The sequence below is a fragment of the Protopterus annectens genome, chromosome 1.part2 (genome assembly GCF_019279795.1).
Source record: "Protopterus annectens isolate FY-2018-M chromosome 1.part2, PAN1.0, whole genome shotgun sequence".
Taxonomy (NCBI): domain Eukaryota; kingdom Metazoa; phylum Chordata; order Ceratodontiformes; family Protopteridae; genus Protopterus; species Protopterus annectens.
The window spans coordinates 556072917-556097201 of record NC_056727.1 but is presented as its reverse complement, the minus strand read 5'-3'; the positions used below and the strand labels follow the sequence as shown (position 1 = coordinate 556097201).

The 24285-nt window shown below is 37.7% G+C and overlaps 1 protein-coding gene across 2 annotated transcripts in view; it reads left to right on the top strand.

Moving 5' to 3' along the window:
- ENTPD6 (ectonucleoside triphosphate diphosphohydrolase 6) overlaps positions 1-9930 on the top strand; it is a 921044-nt gene extending 911114 nt beyond the window's left edge. For both annotated transcript variants that reach the window (XM_044057700.1, XM_044057708.1), the window contains exons 13-14: positions 7162-7274; positions 7373-9930. In XM_044057700.1, coding sequence (XP_043913635.1) covers positions 7162-7274; positions 7373-7456 — 197 coding nt within the window. In that variant the 3' untranslated portion in view covers positions 7457-9930. The remainder of the gene's footprint in view (positions 1-7161; positions 7275-7372) is intronic.
- The last annotated feature ends 14355 nt before the right edge of the window (positions 9931-24285 follow it).

Below are 24285 nucleotides of genomic sequence, written 5' to 3'. Positions count from 1 at the left end.
AGAAGGACGAAGTACTACAAGTGGGAGGCAGCAGAGTGTTTGTGGAGAATGACTACTCGTACACCAGGCAGAAGAGGAGTAAATATATTCCATTAGGGAATGCCGAGAAGCAGGCATGAGATTCAAATAGAACTGCCACCTTTTCAGATGCACAAAGTGGGACATTTTTTGTAGAAATGTCAGATTTTGCAGGACAAAACATACCCATGACCAGTACAAATGATAGAACTTCACCTTTTTGCCAAAATAAAATCTTATTCTTGTAGCATTTGAGTTGCTTATGCTATTTCATATAACGTTTAGGTATTAAACATAAAAAAATAACTCCAAAACTGGTTAAATAATTACCCCAGTGATAAACTAAACCAAAATAAAATAATAAAATCACTGTGTTGTAGCCAAAACTCTCTACAACCTTCCAAAGGTATCAAACATTTTATTGATACATAAAAATGTTTAAAAATTATTCATTGAGCGCTTTCATCCCGCTTGAAAAGTTGTGGAGAGGAGTTTTGGCTGCAACAGAGTGATTTTATTATTTTATAAAAAAAATAACTGTTTTATGAAACTATTAAAGAAAACTTAAGAAATATTTTTGTCCTAAAAATTTTAGGACATTTGCCATTTTTTCGATTTTTTGCAGGACACAACTGCCCAAGGAGGGACTGTCCCTTTCAAAGTGGGACAGGTGGTAACCCTAGATTCAAACTGCTGTACCTAGCCATCTTCAAAATATTTTTTCCCTGGAGTGGCTAAATCATTTTTTGATGAAGTACATGTTAAGGAGGAAATGCAAAAGTTTGTCCAACAAAGGGTGAGCTGTCATACAAAAGGAGGTTCTGTTTTGTGTCCTTCTGGGGATAAGGACTACAGAGAGACTGAGCCCATGAAATCTTTTCCACTATCTCAATGGAAAATACCTGAGAGAAGGAATAAAACATAAGCGTCAATGAGAAGAATCAAGAATACGTTGGAAATGAAATGGAGACAGGATTTGAGAGATGGCCGTGAACAGGAATAAAGCTAGTAATTTGGAAATTGACAAATGGGTGAAAAAGCAATAGTTTATTTGTAAAACATGACAGAACAAGATCATTTGAAAATATGGGACTTCCTTGGACTTTGTTAAACTTGTAGGGGACTTTAAAGCATATGCCCTGCTTCATGTTATTAATGTTCGGAGAATAAAATCAGTAACTTGGAAACTGACAAATGTGGAATTTCAAAGCAATAATTATACTTGTGAAACATGGCAAAACAAGAGAATTTGGAAATATTGGATTTTTGTGGAGTTTGTTAAATTTGTAGGGGACTCTAAAGCATATGTCCTACTTCATGTCATTAATCTTTGGAAAAATACTTGGGAGAGTGGAAGAGAAGGGAGGTAGTTAACTGTAATTAAAACAATTTTTTTCCGCAGTGGTACTATTTTAGTGGTGATGCATGACTTTCTTTGCAAGCTATGAAGTAAAGTTTTCTCAGTTATTTTTAAATGTAATGGGGATGCTAATATAAATGGGTGTTTTTTTCTCCATTCTTCTCTCTTTTCCTTGTTCAGTTTTAAGATGTGTAAGGCACCGCACTGTAAAAAAAAAAAAAAAAAAAAGGAAAGGTCTGGTTAAGAGAGCATGATGAAAGAAAAATGAGTGTGCTTTTTCTCATGCGTGCATAAGAGAATGACTGGGTTAGCAAGTTTTAATAGAAAGCAAGCAAATGAAAAATATATTGAATATTATACAGTGGATATAAAAAGTGTACACACCCCTATTAAAATGCCATATTTTTGTAATATAAAAAAAATGAGACCACAATAAATAATTTCAAAACTTTTCCCACCTTTAATGTGACCTATAACCTGTACAATTCAATTAAAAAACAAATGTCAGGGGAAAAATATAAAAAATAAAAGACATACAATAAGCTGGTTGCATAAGTGTGCACACCCTTAAACTAATACTTTGTTGAAGCATCTTTTGATTTACATTCAAGTGTTTTCTCAGCTAGGAGAGCTATAAATATAAGACAAAACTAGACAGCACTTGCTAAAAGCACATGCTGTACCATGGATCTTAGCATGAATAATCTTTCTTTTTGGTTAACTTTAGTCTATCTGTGTGGCTATCAGTTTAGAATTTTTGTTCATAGTAGGAAGGTAAAACTTCAAATTTTGAAGGTATACACAGTTATGCATATTATTCTTAAGTTAATAGGTTTTAGGAGGCATTGGAGGGTGTTTTTCTTTGTTGGTTTGAGGATTTTCAATAAAAGAAAAAGTTTTGTAAGATGTGACATAGGCCCAAATGGATATGACAAGAAACAACTATATAAAAGACCAAGCTACCAAACAGTGTATGCATGTAATATAAAAGTTGGGACTAGGCATCTAAAAAAACAGTTATACATAAAAGGTGGGAACAATACCTGTATAAAAAATGATGCTTTCTGTAATGTCTTTAAATTGAACAGTCTCACAGATAAAGTTCACTACTCTTTCGTTTTTGAATTTATTAAAAAATGTAGAATGCAAGTAGCTATGCTACAGGAGACACATCTGGAAAGAACTGAAAATGTGAATTTGATAAAGAAAGGTTTTCAGGATGGTTATTCAGCAGAATACCTGTGGCAAAGGAAAAGAGGAGTACTTACATTAATTTCAAGAGGAGCTTCAGTATTGGTGGAAGAGAAAAAAAAAGATGATAATGGTAGATATGTAGTACTAACGGGCTACTGGCAAGGGAGAAGTATTACACTGGCATGTATTTATATTCCACCTAAAACTGCTATAATGGAGCTTAAGAAATTTCAGGGAGAAATAATCAGCTTTCAACAAGGAATAATACTTGTAGGTAGGGACTGAAGTTTGGTTTGCAACAGTGAAAATGTGTCTGGGGGGCCCAGAAGATATAACAAAAGAGGGTAGATTTTTGAAGAAATTTATGAAAATATTTGACATGGAAGATGCAAATTCACTATTAGGAGTTTGGAGTGAATTTACACATTATTCTCTAAGATACAAAAACTGGGCTAGGCTAGATAGAATGTATATTTCACAGGAACGTGCATTTAACTGAAGGTCTTGAAACATACCCAATAACTATTTCAGATCATGTGCCAATAATAACTAAAATAAAAACACAAGGTAATGAAATAAAAATAAGACACTGGTGCTTTCCCACTGATCCGTTGAAAAGAGATGCATTTAAGGAATGGGTTTTGGAAACTGTTCAGGAGCTATTAGAGAAGATAGACATTTCTTCTGAAAATATAGCCAGGGAGTGGGATAAATTTAAAGTGGAATTTAAAACTGGGGGGGGGGGAGTAAAGGAAAGGGAAATATGGTTAAGAAATAAAAATTATTTAGAGGGACTGACAAATGTTAAAAGTATTGCAAAATAGGGAGAATTCCATAGAACAAGAAGAGGAGCAACTGTAGAATGCTAAACAGAAAATAAGGGATTACCTCAATAATATACAAGTTTAGAAAAATTGCTGTCAAGCAACTACTTTTTGACAATTACTCCAGAACACAAAAACTTTTAGCACAATGACGCAGGCAAAAGAAAGTAGAAAGGGTTGTCACCAAGTTTAGAGAGCATATAACAAGGAAGATAACAAGACATTCTGTATTAGAAATATTTTGGAAATGTTATGGAAGTCTGTATAAAGCAGAGACGTGTGGAAATCAAGAAAAGGTGCAAATGGAAATGTTTATGGAATAATTAAATATGCCAAGGTTAGAGGTAAATGAGGCTGAGTTACCAACAAAGTCGGAGGAGATGAGGTAAAAGTGGTGATGTATAACCAATCTATAGGAAAATCCCCAGGAGTAGATAGTATTCATATGGAAGTTTGGAAGCTAGGAGGGAATAAACTGATAAAGGTCAGAAGGTTTCGTTTAACAGTATCTTAAGAGGAGGAGAAGTGCCAACATCCTGGAAAAAAGTGGTGATGGCTGTAATATCTGGAGTGTGTAAAGATTAGCAGATCCAGCTTCATACAAGCCCATTTCAGTACTAAATTATGATTATAAAGTCTTTGTCTATAATGGCTAAAACAATGCAAAAATTGATAGATACGGAGGGAGGCACACATTTGATAACATTGATAGAACACTGAGGATCCAGAGGGAAGCAGAATGTAAGAAAATACCACTGACATTGGTGGGAATTGATGCAGAGAAAGCATTTGACAGATTAAGCTGGGACTTCATGAGTAGGGCAATGGAGGCAGTTGCTTTCCTGGATAAAATTATAAGGTTGATTAAGAGTATATATATATATATATATATATATATATATATATATATATATATATATATATATGTGTGTGTGTGTGTGTGTGTGTGTGTGTGTGTGTGTGTGTGTGTGTGATCAGAGGTGAAAATTAAAGTGAGTGGGGTCCTCTCCAATAATTTCTGCTTGAATAATGGAACCAGGCAGGGTTGTCATCTTTCCCCTTTGTTTGCATTATATTTAGAACCATTGGCAAAGAAATAAGGCACTCAAAAATTAAAGGATATAATTGGTATGGTAGTTAAGAAAATCTGGCGCTGTTTGTAGATATTATTTTATACCTAAGAAAACCAGAAAGAGACATTACAGTGCTGATGAACATTTGAAGACAGTTTCAGATTTTCTCCAGTTACAAAATTAATGAAGCTAAAACAAAGGCAATAGCGGTAAATTATGTACCCACACACAAATTGGTCCAGCAATATGCATATTTATTGGGACATGGTAAAATGATGTATATATAGGACTATGGATTAAAAATGATTTCTGTTGTGGCAGCTAAGGATGTGTGGGAGAAGACTAAACAGAAGATGATACAAAAACTGAGAAACGGGAAGCTTTGTTATATGGATATGGATAGTAAGATGCAAGCAGTTAAAATGTTTTTAGTTCCTTTAGTTTCATACACAGGTCAGGCATAGTTTTATCAACCATAGGAAAAGTTTTGAAGAGCAGTTAAAGAAGAGCTGAATGATTTTATCTGGGAGGGGAAGACTGCAAGGGTCAAGTGGGATAAACTGATTCTTCGGTACTTGCATATTATCACAACCACGCTTTCTCTCCAGCCCGTTGTTTTTATTATGTACACTGCCTAACAGCAGAATAATCCTCAAAACAAAAACTGTTGTTGGTGCCAAAGCACGGAAAAAAGTGAGCAGGCAGTTTGATATGAATATCTTCATATAGATTATATTTGGTGTTAGACTTGTGTTACGATTAGGGAAATTAAGCAGAAACTATGAGAGAATGTAATATCTAAAATGAACATTGAACTACCTTGTTAACTGTATTTGTTATTATCAGTATTCATTTTATTGTAGAATTTGATGAAGAATAAAAAGGAGGTAACGTTTTACAAACTGCTGTCCTTCACTTTAACCATCTACAATATATATCATAAGATGACTTTCACAAGTGAGGCAAATTGCTTTTTCTATCTGCTAGGACTGAAATATTATGTCAGATAATGAAGATATCCACAGTAATTCATGGGACTTTATCTATACCCATCAGTAATGCTAGTCCAGAAAAAGCCCCCAAAAATTCAAGGCTAGCTTGTTCAATGCACCAGCATCTGTGCACCTCTTTTTGCAGCCTCTTACTAGTTCTTTTTACACTTTTCCCAACTTAGACTGATCAAATCCCCTGCAAAATAACACCAAGTCCAATGTCATTTAAATAAATATTGTTGTAGCGACAATATAAGCCGCGGTGGTGCAGCGGTAGCTTTGTTGCCTCACAGCAAGAGGTTCTCCCTTTCGATTCTCAGCTGGAGCACCTTCTGTGTGGAGTCTGCATGTCCTCCCCGCAGTCGAGTGGCGTTCAAAAGACATGCGTAGAATGGGCGTGCCTTCTCTGAAGGTTGGGCGTCGAGCTGGCACCTCGGCACCCATAAAAAAAATCTATTGCCACTCATTAGCGGACCGGAGTTCCGCTGTGGCAACCCCTAACTGGGAAAAGCTGAAAGAAGAACAAACAAGTTGTAGCGACAATATCTGTCAGACAATCCTACTTACTACTGTTAAATCAAATATTGTTTTTTATAGCTTGTGTGTTATCTAACTCAAGGATTACTTGCATAAAATTTGACCTGTTAGTTACAGCCTGCATTTAATTGCTGGAACCTGTGTTCTGAGAGACTGCCTTCCAGACTATCTGCAAATATGCAGAGCTGAGTATATATATATATTTTTTGGTTATAGAGTTTGTTAATTGTTGCTTAGATCTCTGTTGAAACTGTTGTCTCCCTGTTTTGAGAGATTGATCTTCAAATATACAGAGCTGAGTACATTTTTGGTGTATATATTTATATATGTATGTATATATATATATATATATATATATATATATATATATATAGATATACATATATATATAGATATGTATATATATATATATATATATATATATATATATATATATATATATATATATATATATAGATATATATAGATATATATATATATATATATACACACATATATATAGTATGTGTGTGTGTGTGTGTGTGTGTGTGTGTGTGCGAGCACGTGAATATGTATGTATGAATACCCTGAATAGGTTGATTGTTAGTTTTTGTTCAAATAGAGAAATCACGTTGATGACTTCACTGGACTGTAGACTACTTATCTTATAGTATTGCATAATTATATCCAATGAATGGATATTTACCATATTTGTATTGCACTGTTTTTGCACCTTTTTATTACAGTAACTTGACTTAGAGGCATAGGAAGGGTGAGGAGGAGAGGGCAGTTGCCTGGATACCAACTAGTATGGGGAGTCAAATGAGCTGGTGGTTTGTAAACTGTTACTGTGGTGATCTTGATCACTTAATGACAGATTGCAAGCTGTCCAACTATTTCTTTTTTCAAATACAGCAATAATTTATTAGGTTGGTGAATAATAACTCATTTCTGCATTCAAAAAAGTCTGATGGTTGACAAACTGTCATTGAACAGTCACAGTAGAAATACAGTGTTAAGGTGTGCCAAAAGGGTGTTGCCTGGAGTGCCAAGCTCTGACTTGATTTGCAAATTTGCTTGAAAAAAAGATGTAGTATACTTTTTAAATAAATACAGTTTTTGTAGTGTTCATTTATTGATTTACATATGACATCGACAGTGTTTTATGCCTTACTTTTTTTCAGCATGCAAAGCTATGGAGTCAGGAGAAGGGGAGAAACCATTCCTTTGCCTTGATCTCACGTACATAACTGTATTACTGCAAGAACTGGGATTTCCAAAAAACAAAGTTTTCAGAGTAATTATTTTTATTTTTCTTATTTCAAATTATAGTTGGTATTAAATAAAAGACCATCCCTGACTGTTTTCACTGAAATTGTTTTTGTTTGTTTTTAGCTTGCAAGAAAAATTAACAATGTAGAGACTAGCTGGGCCCTAGGAGCTACATTTCATCATTTGGACTACTTACATGCACTCTAAATCTTCAGAGGAACTGTTATCCTTACTCTTATTGGGAAGCACAGAATCTACAGATTTCAGTCAGATAGTTGCTACAAGTGATTTTTACAATCCACACTTTGTATAGTGAGTTATCTGGTTGAATCATAAATGTTCCACTTGCTGTAGGTATTTCAGTGCCATAAGAATGGAAGGCTAAATAAAGTGAGCTTCTACATTGCAACACAGTAGCTACAAATTATGAGTGTGTGTCTCATCTGCATTTATACTTCTGTATCTAGTTCAGATTGAGATGACAGGTGAATTCATTTTATACACCTGAACATGGGTCTACTTCTAAATGTCGACTTTCTTATGGTGAAGACCATAAGATTGAAGTTTTGAAACTTTGTGCTATTTAAATACAGACCACCGTACAGCATGGAACAATATATTTACAGTTTTCCTCACTGTAGTGCGATCTCAGAGTTGGTATATTTAATTAGCAGGGGGGTGGGGGTACAGGGGGCTTGCCCCCCTGCAAAAACATAAAAAAGGTTGTTTTTATTTATTTATTTTTTTATTTAAATTTCAAAGTTTTAAAACTTTGATCTCATGGTCTCGACCATAAGAAAGTTGACATTTTGAAACTTCCAAAATTTAGAAGTAAACCTCTGAACATTTCATTGTCCTTTTTGAATGCCCACATTGATACAACCTTCAGGGAACTGATTTTCATTTTTTTCCTTTTTTAAGTAGTAGCTTATTTGTTTCCTGACGGTTTTGTTGGGATAAATTGTTTTCCAGACTGATTTCTCCATGGTTTGCTGATGTAAGAGTCAGAGAGTTTCTGATGAATACACTGTCCATCAAATCTAGGTATTGAAGTATGTTTTATTTAAGTTGTATTGGGCTGAGGAAGTTGTTTTAAAAAGTATCATGTTTTGAAATGAGATCTTTTAATACAAAGGGTTTGATGTGTCTGTTATAGCAAGTAATTAAGGTTTGATGCGTCTGTTATGGCAAGTAATTTGAGCTTTGTCTTGAACTATTTGTCTCATAAATGCGCATGATTGAACTGCAGTGTGCTAAAAACTGAAAATTGTCACTTAAACAAATCCCATTTTTGTTTTATGTGAAGAGATGGTTTCCACAAGACTGAGTAATTCAAATGAGTACAAAATGGCATTGCTGGTTTCTACACCATCTATAATAGGAATGTTGTATATGCATATGTATAAGATGTTTTCTTATGTAAGCATAATCCTCAGCAATTTCTACAGGATATAGCCTAACTCCTCCCCAGGACTGTTGTGACATAGTCAGAAAAAGAAAAAATGCACAATTCTGCGTAGATTCTGCACTTACAATTGTGGATATAATCTATAACTCTTTGCCAATTAAGTTACATCAGTTTAACAGAAGAAATACTACCAGCTATGTAGAGTGTCTTACAATAGTTTAATCAAATAATTGGCCACTGACCATTGATTTGTATTTTCCACATGCAGATTGATGGAAAATAGTTATAGAAACCTGTGTGCACACATTAATATGTCTGCATGTACACCTGAGTCACATAAAATGCTGATGGAAAAATGATTACCATTTGTAAGAATTACAGCTGAAGAATATATTTTTGAAAATTACCCATATTCTGTTCACCTGTTTGTTCTCTGTATGCACAAGAACATTTCATATTTAAGAGCCCTTGTATAGGAGTGGGATAAATGTAACAGTGCCATTTACTACTTTAAATGAAGTTATTAGTATTACTATTTGCAAGTGTGGGCCAGTACATTTCAAATTCTGCCTACATCTCTGCATTGTGTTTGTCTGTGTGTACTTGATTTAAAATATGATATATGTTAAGCTGTTCAGGTTTGCTTACAGATGGTACTGAAATGGTTACTCTAAAATCTGCTGCTGAAAATGTCATGTTTTCCATTTAGTCAAATAACCTTTGCATTTGTCATTTTGTTTCAGGTACTCAATGTACAGCAAATACAGTTATTGTTCTGAAAATTAGAAAGTAATAAAGTCAGCATGTTTACATTTATAATAATGTATAGAGACACTCCTTGAGTGCATACTGTAAGGAATAACTAATTTACATTCAGAAGTATTCTAATTTATGTGCCAAATTACCCTAGTGTCCAGTAGTATGGTGTGTTTGCTCAAAATATGTTTCTTCCTGAATGAAGGCTGTACATTTTTACATATCTTTTCTCTTGTTTTAATGCAGAGTATGACGTCTTATGGTATGTTTGAAAACTGTACTACAGTGGCCATGTTACTGCATTTGAAAATAAATACACCAGGATGGTTCCTATACAACTGTATTACTGAATTAATGTAATTTGTTGACTTATTTCTATGGTGTAGGTGGCACGATCCCTTAACATGGCAGATGCAATGCTTATTATAATGTCATTTTCTTTTGTGAATCCCAAAAATTGAAATGTGATTTGTACGAGCTTCCATTAAAATAAACTTGTGTGTTCCTACAATTTGAATTATGAGCATTTTAACTGTACTTAAATAATTGAAATATGCTTTGATCTTTTATCTTTCCTCCTCCTGTGGCGTTGGCCTGCCTATTTCTTCCACCATTGCAAGTTATTAGCAAGTGTCTAAAACCTGTGTTGTCAAACATCAGAAACATTGGACAATTAATTCTGTGTAAAGCCTGATAAAAAACAAAAATGGCCAACGGGGACTGCTTGGAGAGAGGAACCACACCAATGTAAAGCTTCTTAAAAGCTCCATAATCCTGTTAGTAAACTGCACTAGTGTATAGTTTAATAAAAAGCAATTGGTCAACACTTTCATCATTGACAAGCAATGCATAAATAAAAGCCTTTATGTATATTATTTTTTTGAAAGCTCTGAAGTGCAATGCAAAATGTCATAGCTCCACTGAGACCCTTCTCCCCCAATATGTCATGGCTGCAGTCGAAGTAACCCAGTTGAGATACTGTAGAATAGTACAAGAATATCACATGTGTTCTACCTCATCAGATGCAAAGCAGAATGTCACCTTTTGCATACCTGTCAGAAATACAATTCCTGATGTTTTTTCAAAATGTGCAGTATAGAATCTCACAGCTTCACTCTGATCTCAATAACATGTCACAGCTCCAGTCAGAAAGTACAGTTTGGGTACTTCAGAATAATACCTAATATCACAGAATACCATTGCATTAATATCTATGTTCTCTTTGATAAACTACAAAGCAGAATGTTACAGCTACAGTTAAATAAATGCTATAATGCTGAATGTAAACACACACACACACACACACTCTCTCTCACTGAGATACTCACACTTGCCATATGTGAAGTATTCCTCTGTAAATAAGCATGCTTTTTATGGTATTATATGATGTCCTCCCATATATCCCACTCCAAGTATGTATTAAGAGAAGAAAGATGTGTACCTAGGATATTTGGTACAGATGAGTGACAAATATTGCAGATTTTTAGTCATGTTCTTAACCTAGGCAAAAATTACACTGGGAATGGAGATCCTTATAAGGAGTCTGCCTACCACAGTCACACTTTTCCTGCCTAGCTGCATCTAATAATATTGAATCACAGTAAGTTTAAGAAACAATAAATGCCCCCAAACTGGCACTTATCTGAACAAGTGAAGGTACAAAGATACCAATGAATAAGCATGAAACAGACAGATTGGAGTGAGATCTGTGTAGGACAGGGAGCAAGATAGTTTGAGGTTTTCACATTCATATGTCCACTTGGGTATCCCTTACGGCTGTGTTCTTAGTTTGTACATTGAACGTATGGATCTGTGGAAGGTTTTGACTGTGGTACCCCGGCCAGGCATCCAGGTTATTTGATAACCCAACAGTTTGGAATACTGCAACAATGGTCAGTAGGACATCTACTGTTATGGTAAGTTTTTACACAACTGTATTTTTTATAGTATCACATAACATTTTAGTGACATGACTAATAACTGTTTAAATATGTTGAACATCTGTTATAACACCAGCTTGGGAAAGTCTCCACAGAGAGAATGAGACGAAAGCACTTACTGCTTACATATTTTTAATGTATTAAAGTGTATTAAAGTCTTCCAAAAAAGTTTCTTTCAGTCTTCGTTTGTGTTTTTACTATATTTACTGTATTTCATGTTTTTTTTTTTTTTTTACAGAGGCCATTTTTATGTTGCTTAAACAATGAAAATCATTATTAAAAAAAAAAAAATGAGTGGACATCATAGACATTCCAGAGGAGCGAATGTTGTCTGTCTGCAGCATCACGATTCACAACACCCATTTATGGTCCAAATTTCCTTGTGATGATCACCATTTCAAACTTTGTTGCTTACATACTGTAAGGGGTGTAATAGTACTTAGCAGTTGCCGGGATCTTTGGCATCTGTGCCACTGGTCATCATATATTTCTACAGGTATCGTCAGGTATGGGATTAATGGCGGTACCTATGATTTGAAAAGAAGAAATAATTGAGTTTAACAAACACAGGCTTAGATTCATGTGTGTTGTTCCTCATTGTGATGAAAAGCTTTATGGACTGTGTTACGTTACTTTAATTTCAGGAAAACACCCCCACTCTAAATTCAAAAAATAATCTTGGTTAATACATTTATACAGTCAAAGTGGGATAATCTATGAAGTTTTTTTTCCTGTTATTTTAAACTGGCATACTTATTGGTTACATACATCTGTAAATATAGGCTACCCAACATATGTTCAGTAAATGCCTAGACTGGCTACTGCAAAATGGTGCTGGGTAACTCATATATTTACTTTCTTGCAGTCAGATCCAGTAAGTAAGGTCATTATTAATAGTTCCTATTGTTTGGTGTGCTTAAAATTCCTGCTTTATCACCAAGTTAGATATAATCTCTGCAAGCAGTCACTAGTAATAGAAATGGGAATCAATATTGAGTATTTCAAAATTTTGAATTTCTCATAGATTGTAATGTCTAGTGCACCTTGTCATAATGATGCAGTGACTGTGTTTTTTTTTCCTTATCTTTATGGGCAGATTTCTGGGTTTAATATTTACATGAATGACTTTTTAAGTTATATTTGGTAACTGTATAAGTCTTGTTTGTGAATAAACTGAACATTTAAATACAACTGCAGAATAAACTATAATATGCATCATCACAAGAATAATTCCTGCAGAATTCATAATTATGCTGGAACTATCAGCAGGCAAATAGTTCTCAGCCAGATTATTTACCAGTTGGACAATCCATAACTTGCAAGACTGCAGTCTCTGGCTTTGGCCATTTGTCAATGTGATTTTAAAATAACATCTTAACACTTCTTTTTTCACAACCTGAAGTAAAATTGCCATTCTGTTAGGTTTGCAATTTCACCATGTGATTTAGGTCTTGTTTTTCTCAATAGTCTTGGTATGAAGTTATAGGAATGAGCCCTTCATCTGTAACTCACAGAACTAAGGCTGCAGGCACAAGGTCTGCTTGGCAGTCCAAACTTTCCCAGGTGATTAGTACCACCCCTATATCCTATAGTGTACAGTGCTGGTGTCTGTCTCTAGATCTTCATTGCCATGTAAAGTAATTGTTTGTTAGATCGCTCCAGGCTGCTTTTTCATAGGTTGATAAGTGAATACTAGGCTAGCTGCCTATGTAGGCCATTTTAAGCATAGCCAATTTTCCTTTCAAAAGTGAGAATCAAACCTTGCACCTTATGATTGTGAGGGTAAACACCTTGACCATTGAACCAACCCCCAAACCCTTTACACCAACCCCCTAACCCTAAAGTTTAGATTGTAAAAGGGTTATCAATTTTTCTTTACTTGCTCTCTTATTTACTGACTGGTCACCATGTTTGTGGTACTGACTTCAAAAACCTGCATCAACAGATGCCTTTAGTGATGATGCATTGAGTCTTGTCATTTACTGATATGGTGTCAAGTGCTGCATTGGCAATCTTGGTGCCTGCATTGATAGTTTCAGCATCATTGTTAGTTTTAAACCTTTATATCCGGGTGCTATTGACGCTGCAGCTGGCACCTGGATTGGTTCTTGGACTTAAGTGATGACATCATCCACATTTTTAAACATCTTTATTAAATTATCACTTATTACATAGGCAAGAATAGATTAATAGAAAACAAACCATGTTAACATTTTTCAATTTACATACATTATACATTGCATATGTTTTCTTTCTTTATAACTGTCATCAATCCAACATTATATAAATTGCTTAGTTCCTACTTTCCCTTAAACCTCAGTCCTCCTACTGACCATTATTCTGCATGTAGTGTTCCCCACAATTTCCATTTATTTCTATATAATTTACTCTTTCTCTTTTCTAAAGTTCTCTCTTCCATTTCTTTAATCTCTTTTACACAATATTCAGTACTTCAAATGCAGTTGGTATAGACTTTGTTTTCCATTTTCTAATAATTGCATTTTTAGCAGCCAACAGAAATTAGAATGCCTTACTATGTCTAGGCAATTCAGATCCTTTGTCTGAGATCAAAAGAGTCATTTTGTTAGTTAAAGCCATTTTGTTCCCCTGTTTTTGACAGAGTACTCTGTAGGGAGTTTTTAAAATCTGCCAACTCATTACACTTCCAAAACACATCTTTCCAGTTACCTTTTTTCTTCCCCATCACACCTATGTAATTTGCTGTCTACAGGAAGAAAAATATTTAGAGTCTGCTTAGGGTATAAAAATACTCATGTAAATTCTATATACTTGGATAATGCAGTGGTAGCATTGTTGCATCACAGCAAGAGGTTCTCTGGTTTGATTCTCATCTGGGGTTCCTTCTGTGTGGAGTCTGCATGTCCTCCCTGCGTTCATGTGGGTTTTCTCTGGGTGCTTCAGTTTCTTCCCACATTACAAAGATATGCGCCTGGAGCGTTTCTCCCCGGGTCTCCACTGAAAATTGGCTTTGTTCCAAGTCGGGCTTTCCCGGTTAACAAATGTTAAATAAATAAAAATAATAAACATTGTGGACTTTGTTGCATACTTAGGAGCAATACATATGGCTCCCATTGTTCCTTTGTAAATTGCTGTTCCAGTCTCTTCACAGTATTTTTAACCTCCTTTGCTCATACCTCCCAACTGCACTGAATTACTTGGTTTTTACCCAGTTTTGGGGTCCAAATAATGGGGTGCCATGATTCCTGAGTGGCACTCCTAATTTCCAAATTCCTGGAGCTTATTTTAAAATCTTATTTCCTGTTTTTTTCGAGCTGATGTCATCACTTGCATGATGACCTCAGCTCCATGAAATGGCCTGCCAACCTGTTGGAATTGAGCTGAAGCTCAACGTGCATACATTTCTGGCTGTGGCAAGGTTCCTTAGTGGGAATACAGAAGAAGCCAGGTTTTCATTTGAATATGCTATAGGTCCATTTTTGCTGCTGGAAGAAGCCATTTTCACTAGAGATGAGATGCGAGGGCTACAGAATAATCCATTTAATTTTGAATATGTTGCAGGGCCGTTTTCATAAATATGCTGCTGGAAGAAGCTGCCATTTTCACTATGGAAGAGATGCAAGACTGGGCTGGAGCTCTGTGTCATGAGACAAGGTAGGAAGAGCAGTGTGTGTGTCTGTGTAAAATGACCCAGGTGAATTTACCTGGTAGCTAGAAGAGGTATTCAGGCTCAAACCTTGTACCTTGGGTACAGGTAACAACAGCCTAAAATCCCTACCGACCACCCCTTTTGAAAACTTTACAGATTTATGCCTCATATTTTTCTTCTGTTCCTCATAAAATCTGTGGTTTTCCAGTCTGGATTTCAGTGAAATGACAAGCATTTGAATTTCAGACTTCATATTCTTCAGAAAATAAATGGTAACATAAAACCTTTTATTCTAGCAATTTTTTTAAGTTTATAAGAACAGTATTTGAAATTTGTCCCTATTTTTGGGGCTGTATTCCCCCATTATTGGCTTTGTCCAGTTTTTTTTTTGTGCCAAGAGGTTGAGAGCTATGGTGAGAAGTGAGAACTGAATTCTGTATTCCCCCATTATTGGCTTTTTCCAAGTTTTTTGTGCTAAGAGGTTGAGAGCTATGGTGAGGAGTGAGAACTGAATTCACTAACTAAATAGCCATTTAAGTTTCAGTCTTTCTATTGTTCAGGAAACAGCAGATTTGGCATAGTGGTATGTTTCTCTGACTGTAGTGCACAGGGTCCTGTGTTCAAGACTTGGAAATGAAATGCATGGTGGTAACACAATATTTTATTCTAGCAACTTTCCAAAATTATACAAGCAATGTTGAAAATGTGTCCCAAGCTTTTAGGCTTTTGCCAGATTTGCTCTTCTACAAAGCTGAGAGATACAGTTGAGTGTCAAATGGATTTTACAGTTTTACAAGAAGCTGAGAGCTTCAGGGGAAGAGAAGTTTAGTGTTGCTTATGCTGAGTCTGCTTGCAGTGCTAATAGCATAACAGGTTAAATACTTGCTGTGGGTTCTACTCCCACAGTATGTTGATGCATTGCTGATACTGTACTGTGTTGTTGTACTTTTTAAAGGGGTGAATGTAACAAGAAAAGGATGTAACTACAGATATAATAGAAGTGAGAAAATGTCATGCACAAAAGCATTTGTGCCTCAGTGGAAAGAGCAAAAATATCATTAACCCAAATTCAGGAACAGAAAATCATAATTATTATGTTCTGTGCTGCATTATAAGATAAATATTTCTAAACAAGTACAGCACATTTTCCAGCATTCAAGATAAAATGCATATTTTTCTACTGCAGACAGTGGAGAAGCAAGAGTGGCCAGTTAACCACTAGGGTTAGGAGGGTGGCATAATGGTTAAGGTGTTTGCTTTACAAACACAACTTGCAGGGTTTGAGTCTCACAAGGGTTAATTGGTTTGGCTTACAATGGCTCGCAAGGGCAATTAGCCTAGTACTAACCTATTGACAGCACCTGGATTGCAGTAATAGATGTTCTTCGTTCCCCATTGCTGCAGTCCTTACTATTGGGTAGTCCGCTGTCCCAGTTCACCAGAGTATATGGCTGTTGTCGCATTTAGAGCTGTCGCCAGTTGGTCAGGTACTAATGCGCATGACCGACGTCATCTCCTCAGTCTTTTTTGCCGCATGGTCCGATGCAGAAGCAGTTTTGCGAGTGCAGGTTGGCATTCTGAAATATTTCAAGGAGTTTCAGACCGAATCGGAGTTGGCTAAGTACCCGTTGGGAACATTTTGGTTTTTTCTTGCCTCAGTATTTTACCGGATGTCAGAAAAAGTGAATAACTGTATTTCTTGTGGGAAACAGATACCTCATAGGGATTACCATACCTTGTGTATACCTTGTTTAGGGCCTGAGCACGACGTTGTTGGTTGCCGCTCTTGTGCTAGGTTTAACAAACGCACTATTAAGAGGAGGTTAGACTGTGCCAGGTTAGTGTTTGGGAAACGTTGCAATTATAAAATGCCGTCGGATGCTCCGACGCCCGCTTCGTCCAAGAAGCGCAAGGACAAAACAGTGAAGCCTAGGGTTGATGAACCGGCAGTCCCGGACGTCGGTTCTTTAGAAGGCTCAGTGGAGCCAGTGGTTTTGCCAGGAGTTTCTATGGAGTCTCAGGCAGAAACTTTATTGTTACAGGATGTGCCTTCTCAGGAGGTAGGCCAGGCTGAGGGGGCTTCTCAGGTAACTGTTCTTCCCTCTCTTCCCAAGGTAGTTAGAGCCTCTCCTTCTGTTGCCAAAACTTCTTTGAGAGGTAGGCCAAGTTCAGCTTCAGTGGGGGCTTCTCCTAGCATTTCGGGTTCTTTACCTAAGAAACATATGCTTAAAATGGCAGAAGATTTGATTACTATGATTAGAGGTTCTATGCCCCCTCCTGATAAGAGGCCTAGGGTGGAACCGGAGTTTGATAGTTTTGAACAGGGTTCAGAGGCCTCTGAGTCTTCTGCGGAAGATTTGCTGGAGTATCCTCCTTATTCTGATTCTGATGTGGATGATTCCACTCCTACAGCTTCTCCTCCTGAGGATTTCTCATTTTCAGAGACTCTGCATTCTATGAGGGAGCACTTTAAATGGGAAGGCCAGGATTACTCTGATTCCAGGAAAAGACTGAGGGAATTCTTGTTTTTACCCCAGCATAGGCCCTTAGCTATACCTCCTGTGTTGAATGTGGTGGAGGATGTTTTTGCAGAGGCTTCCCTGAACCCTGACTCTTTGCCTCCTGCTCCTGTTAAACCTGATAGGTACTATAGGGTGCCCGAAGCTCATAAGTATTTGTTTAAGAGTCCTAGGGCGGACCCAGAAACTATTTCTCAGGGGCCTAAAGGTGTTAAGGCCTCTGTGGTTAAAAATCCTGTTCCCACTGATAAAGAGGCAAGGGCTTTGGATAGGTGGGGAAAGAAAGTGTATACTTCTTCCACTCTAGCCATGAGAGCGTTGAATTGTCAGTTTCACATGCTAAAATATCAAAATTATATCCTTTCGCAATTGAAATCTAAGGTGGATGCTTTGGCGGAAGGGATTGAGTGTAAAGAGTTGCTGGATTTGGTTCATGTGTCTGAACAAGTGGGTAAGCATTCTTTGCAATGTGGTTTTGATGCTGTACAGGCCTCCTCGAGGGTGGCTGCCACTAGTTCTGTTCTTCGCAGGCATGCCTGGTTGAGGGATCAGAATTTAGCTGAACATGTTAAAACAAGGATTTTGGATGCTCCTTTACAGTCGGATGTGTTGTTTGGTTCGCCTGTGGAAGCAGTTTTAAAGAAAATGGAGGACAAAGCTAAGTCTATGCAAACTGTTAAAGATTTTTTGCAGGTGCAGCCACCGAAGTTTAGTAGAAATTGGCCTGCTAAGGGGTGGACTTTTCCTGCTTATGATTCCCAGTCTAGGGGTAGGTCTAGACGTGGTAGGGGCAGAGCTCAAGGTTCTTTTAGGTCTAGAACAGGGAGTTCACCTGCTCAGACTTCTGGTGAGGGCAGGGGTCAGTCCTTTCGTAAACAGACCCAATGACCTGCCTTTTCAGCTGCCAGTAGGTTCTCGTCTGGCAGCTCCTTTGGGAGGAAGACTGTCTCTTTTCAAAGAAAATTGGGATCTAATTACTCAAGACGGATGGGTGTTGGATATCATTCACCACGGTTACAGGTTTTATTTCCATACAATGCCCCCCTTCAAAGGCATGCCAGACGTTCCTCCGCCACAAAGAAAAGAGGCTCACAAGCAGATTTCTCAGTTACTCCAGATGGGGGCCATTCAGCCAGTCCCTGTATCAGAAAGGGGCCTGGGATTTTATTCTCGCCTGTTCCTAGTACCAAAGAAAGGGAACACGTGGAGACCAATTTTGGATTTATCTCTTCTCAACACTTATCTGGACATTCCCAAGTTCAAGATGTTGACGTTACAACAGCTTTTACCTCTGCTGGGCAAGGATCACTGGATGGTAACTTTAGATCTCAAGGAAGCTTACCTTCATGTGCCTATAAGGCTAAGTTGCAGAAAGTATCTGCGGTTTCGAGCTGGAAATTCTCATTATCAGTTCTCTGCATTGCCCTTTGGCTTATCTACTGCGCCCAGAGTATTCACAAAGGTTCTGGCTCCAGTGATAGCTTACTTCAGGCTACAAGGAATTCAAATCTATCCTTACTTGGACGACTGCCTGATTCTGGCTCAAGAAAAGGAAGACCTCCTACAGCATCTGGATTATGTTATAGCAGTGCTAAGATGCCTAGGGTATTCTGTGAACGAAATAAAGTCCAGTCTAGTACCCTCTCAAGACATGTGCTTTCTGGGTGTGAGACTGAATACAGCAGCCCAGATGGCCTTTTTAACCCCGGACAAACAAAAGAGTCTATCACTTTACTTCCATCAACTATCTCATCAGTCCGTGCTGACTGCAAGGACAGTCCTTCAAGCATTAGGGTTCATGGCATCTTGTATTCTGGTGCTTCCCAATGCCAAATTGCATATGAGGAAGCTACAATGGTATCTCAAAAATGTATGGACACAGCACTGCCAGGATTTGGACACTGTCATTCAAATAATACCTTGCCTTCAAAAAGAATTTGTGTGGTGGGCTCAGGAATGTCACCTAAACAAGGGACTCTCTGTGACCCGGCCAGAGGCGAGTCAGATTTTAACGACGGATGCCTCGGACATTGCTTGGGGAGCTCATCTAAATGGAAAGTGGATACAAGACAAGTGGCCTGCCAGACTACAGCATCTACATATCAACATGAAGGAGATGTTAGCAGTCCAGTTTGCATTAATGGCTTTCAAGGAGTTACTTCTTCCAGGGCAGGTGTTGATTCTAACAGACAACACAACTGTCATGTGGTACATCAACAAGCAAGGGGGAACACATTCTTATCCTCTATGCAGGCAAGCAATGATTTTATGGGAGATTGCGCTAAGCTTGCAACTGACTCTTCAGGCAAGGTTTCTGCCGAGCACAGAACTCCTTAGCAGATGTGTTAAGCAGACAAATCATGGATCCCCACGAGTGGAAACTGGATCTTCATGTATTTCAGAAATTGACAGTGTCATGGGGAACTCCAGACATAGATCTGTTCGCTTCTCCACTAAACCACCAGCTGCCAAAGTATTGCACAAAGGGGTTTCATCACACAGCTTGGAAAGTGGATGCTCTGTCTTTCAGTTGGAAAAACCTTCATGTGTATGCCTTTCCACCTCTGCCTCTTCTTCCAAAGGTACTATTAAAGGTCAGACAAGACAGGCCAAGGATGATTTTGATAGCTCCAGATTGGCCTCGGCAACACTGGTACCCACTACTACGGAGTCTAGTAAAGAAGCCTCCATGGCCTTTACCTCTGATTCCTCATCTGTTATCTCAGAAGGATGGTCATCTGCTCAATGTCAAGCTTCACTCTCTTCATCTCACAGCCTGGCATATTCTGTGTTGAAACATAGCAGGTCTCAACTTCCTCAACAAGTTTTAAATGTGATTATGGAAGCTAGAAGACCTAGTACAAGGAAAGTGTACGCAGAAAAATGGAAGAGATTTTTATTTTGGAGTACAGCAAAGAATTTGGAGGTTTCTGAGCCTAATTTGAGTGTGGCTCTTCAATATCTTACTGAGTTATTGGACAAAGGTTTGTCCTTCTCTTCCATTAAGATTCATGCTGCAGCAATTTCAGCTCACTATGATTGTGACCCACCATTGTTTTCGCATCCTTTATTCAAGCAGTTTCTTAGAGGGGCAAAGAATATAAGACCCCCACGTAGAGCTCCTACTCCTGCTTGGGACCTCAATTTTGTGTTGGAAAAACTTACTCTACAACCTTTTGAGCCTGCGGCTACTGCTGAATTGAAATACTTGTCATGGAAGACTGCTTTTCTGTTGGCTATTACTTCTGCAAGAAGGGTGTCTGAGTTGCAGGCCCTTATGGCAGTAGAGCCCTTTTTGATTTTCCATAAGGATAGGGTATCATTACGTACTAATCCTTCCTTTATGCCTAAGGTGGTTTCTAGTGTGGCTTTAAACCAGACTATTCATTTGCCTACTTTTTATTCAGACCCCCAAAATAAAGGGGAAAAGATTTTGCACACTTTAGATGTACACAGGCAATTGCGTTATTATTTAAGCAGGACTAAGGATTTTAGGCAGTCTCAGCAGTTGTTTGTTTCTTTTGCTTTGAGTTCGCAGGGCAAGCCTGTATCAAAACAAACTATTTCTAGGTGGATTGGCTTTTGCATTGCATTTTGTTATTCCCATCATGGCAAGGAGATTCCAGCTGGGATTAGGCCTCATTCCACTAGGGCTACTGCCACTTCAACAGCATTTCTAAGGGGGGTGGCAACTAAGGATATTTTGGAAGCAGCTACTTGGAGTTCAGTGCATACTTTCTCTAAGCATTATCACCTTCCTATCTACTCTAAGTCTAGGGCTGGTTTTGCCACAGCTGTTTTGCAAGGCATGTTATCAGCTCCTGCTTCTTTATGATTTGCCAGCCTCCCTTACCTCTGCTTTGGGATTCTACCCAATAGTAAGGACTGCAGCAATGGGGAACGAAGAACATAGTACAGTTTTGTACCTACCATAAATGTAGATGTTCGAGGATCCCCATTGCTGCAGTCCACCTCCCTCCTACCCCTCTGGTTTTAGGGGTGGTTGTGTAGGTGAGGTTACATGCTGATATTTTTGTATATATTTTTGTATATATTGTACATATTTTTGGTGCAGGTATTTTGGGCCTTGTCTTTTTAGGGTCTTCTGACATCTGGGGCAAGAAAAGACTGAGGAGATGACGTCGGTCATGCGCATTAGTACCCTGACGTACTGACGTCAGTCTAATGCGCCCTGACCGACGTCAGCCATATACTCTGGTATTCGGGCCGACTGGGACAGCGGACTACCCAATAGTAAGGACTGCAGCAATGGGGATCCTCGAACATCTACATTTATGGTAGGTACAAAACTGTACTTTTTAATGCTACAGGATGAGTGTAGGTGAGGGTCTGTCAGTGCTTGGACTAAAAATTGGAAGTCCTAAAACATGCAGTTCACCTAGTTTATTTTGTTGTGCATTTACAGCTATCGAGTTGGTCTGATAACACAAATGAGTAAGTCAAGCAAAAAACTGAAATTGAAAATAAGTTTGAGAAGCTATGCAAGATTCCCATGGCTTACACTAGTGTCATTCTATTTATATATATATATATATATATATATATATATATGTATATATATGTATATACGTGTGTGTGGAAGTAGACATTTATGATGGAAATGTTCTGAATTGGGCAGTTTTGTCATTATTGGGCCATTGTCTACTGGAAAAATATTCAAACAATACATTTAAAATGTGCTCTATGTCTAACAAGTGTGCTGTATTATACAAGGAATATAATAAAGTTAGGAAGGTGTAGTAAATGACACGTGTATTTTTCTTGTTTTGTGTGAAAGGAGCATATGATTTGAAAACAGCCCACAGGTAATCTTTATCCACCACTGGCCAGCTGCATTTTCTTTGGATGTGGTGTGGGTTTCAATGAATGTGAGTTTCAAGGGCAGAGAAGTTTTAATGCTAAGTCTATTTTCATTGTGAGACAATATTGCTTTGTTTAGCAGATGTCTATTAGTGTTTGTGCATTGTGCTATAAAATGTAAAATTAAAATCCACATAATCATTGTAGATGTAAGGCAGTATGCACATTAGTGTTTATGGTAAATAGGGTGAAATAGCCAGGTAATGGGACATTGGAGTGGCTGCAGGGGGACTCTGGTGCCATATTTTGATTGTCTGTTCTTCAGTTTGCATTTGAAACTGTTATTATAGTGTGTTTAGTGAATGCTGTTGTGCTTCTTCATTGGTGAATAAACATCGTTGTGGACAATACAACTCTTGTGCCTTATTCGAGTAAGTGCCAGCAAGCATATTCGTTATAGCAGTGACGGAGAGTTTCCTTTGTTTCGTGGATTTCTGGTGTTGTTATTGTGCTTTGGAGATTTCTATGCATTTGAAAGTTGGTATCCCACAATTCCATTGGAGTGGGCAGAGTTACGTAATTATGTATGCAAATTTTATGTTAATCTGCGTACAGATTTGTACCTATTTTTCATGGGCCTTGACCAGATTTTTGATGTTTCCAGGTTGAGAGGTATACCTGTGATTGCACAATGTTTTATATGCCCCACTAATTATCCCTTTTCTAACAGCAGATTCTGTTCTAGATTTAACTATGATTCTACCAGATGAGGTATTTCACTTATGATTCCCATATCCCTTTCACTTTGCCTATAGTTTGATATCAACACTTTTTAGAGAAGTCAATCTGTATCATGCATTCCAAATGTTTTATTGGGCTCATCTCACTCTATTTCCTTTCCCTGTCTAGTTATTTGCTCCCAATACATTGATTCCTCTGACAGTTTTCTCCAGCAAATTCCATCCCCCCTCTTGCCTATTTTCTATTTTCTGTACCCTAGTTGGTTGCAGTCATCCTTATTGACAAAATCTCCTTTCTTCATTCTTGTGTTGGCTTAGTTCTTGGAATACTTTCTGCTACTTTATGAATGTAGTATTCTGTATGGTGGCAGTTTTTCTCAAGGATCTGCATCCAAACTCCCACTCTCTATTTCTTGAACCCCCCCCCCCCAGTCATCATCATCCCCTTCCACTTTGAATTATAACCTTCTGTTTCTGTTATTGGTTAAAAATATTAATCCTCACTCTTCTAGCAGGTGACATTCAACCCAACCCAGGCCCAAACAACACTTCAACTACAAACCCTCTTTGCACTCTTCCCTCTATCTCAAATATACTAACCAAACCCCCAAACTCTCACACTATAGCTCACCTTAACATCCGCAGTATTAAAAATAAAATTGCCCCCCTTCATGCACTACTTGACGTACACTCATTCAACATCCTTTGCTTGTCTGACAGCTGGCTTAAACTAGTAATTCAGGACAAAGAGATTATTCCCCCTGGCTACAACATCCATTGACTAGACCACAATGTAAAAAAAGATGGTGGAGTAGCAATCCTATATAAATCAGGGATGCAAATCACTGCCTTACAGGATAAACCTCCCTCTGAAAGTAATGACAAAATCCTTATATCCAAACTCCAGATTAATGCCTACAAATCCATCTATATAATCTGCATATACCTGCCCCCAGGCAACAACAGCAGTACCTTAGAAGAAATCCTTAGCTGGCTAGCCATACACTTTCCACAAGAAACAATAGTCCTTGGGGATGTCAATATAGACTGGAATACCTGCTCTTCAGCTGACCCTTCCACCCTCTTAAATCTTCATGTTTTTTCACAAACTATTCTTTTCCCCACCAGAACAAATAAACCTGGCAACAAAGAAAGCATTTTACACTGGATCCTGATAAATAGCCACCACCAAACATATAAAGTAGTTACACTGCCTGAGGATTT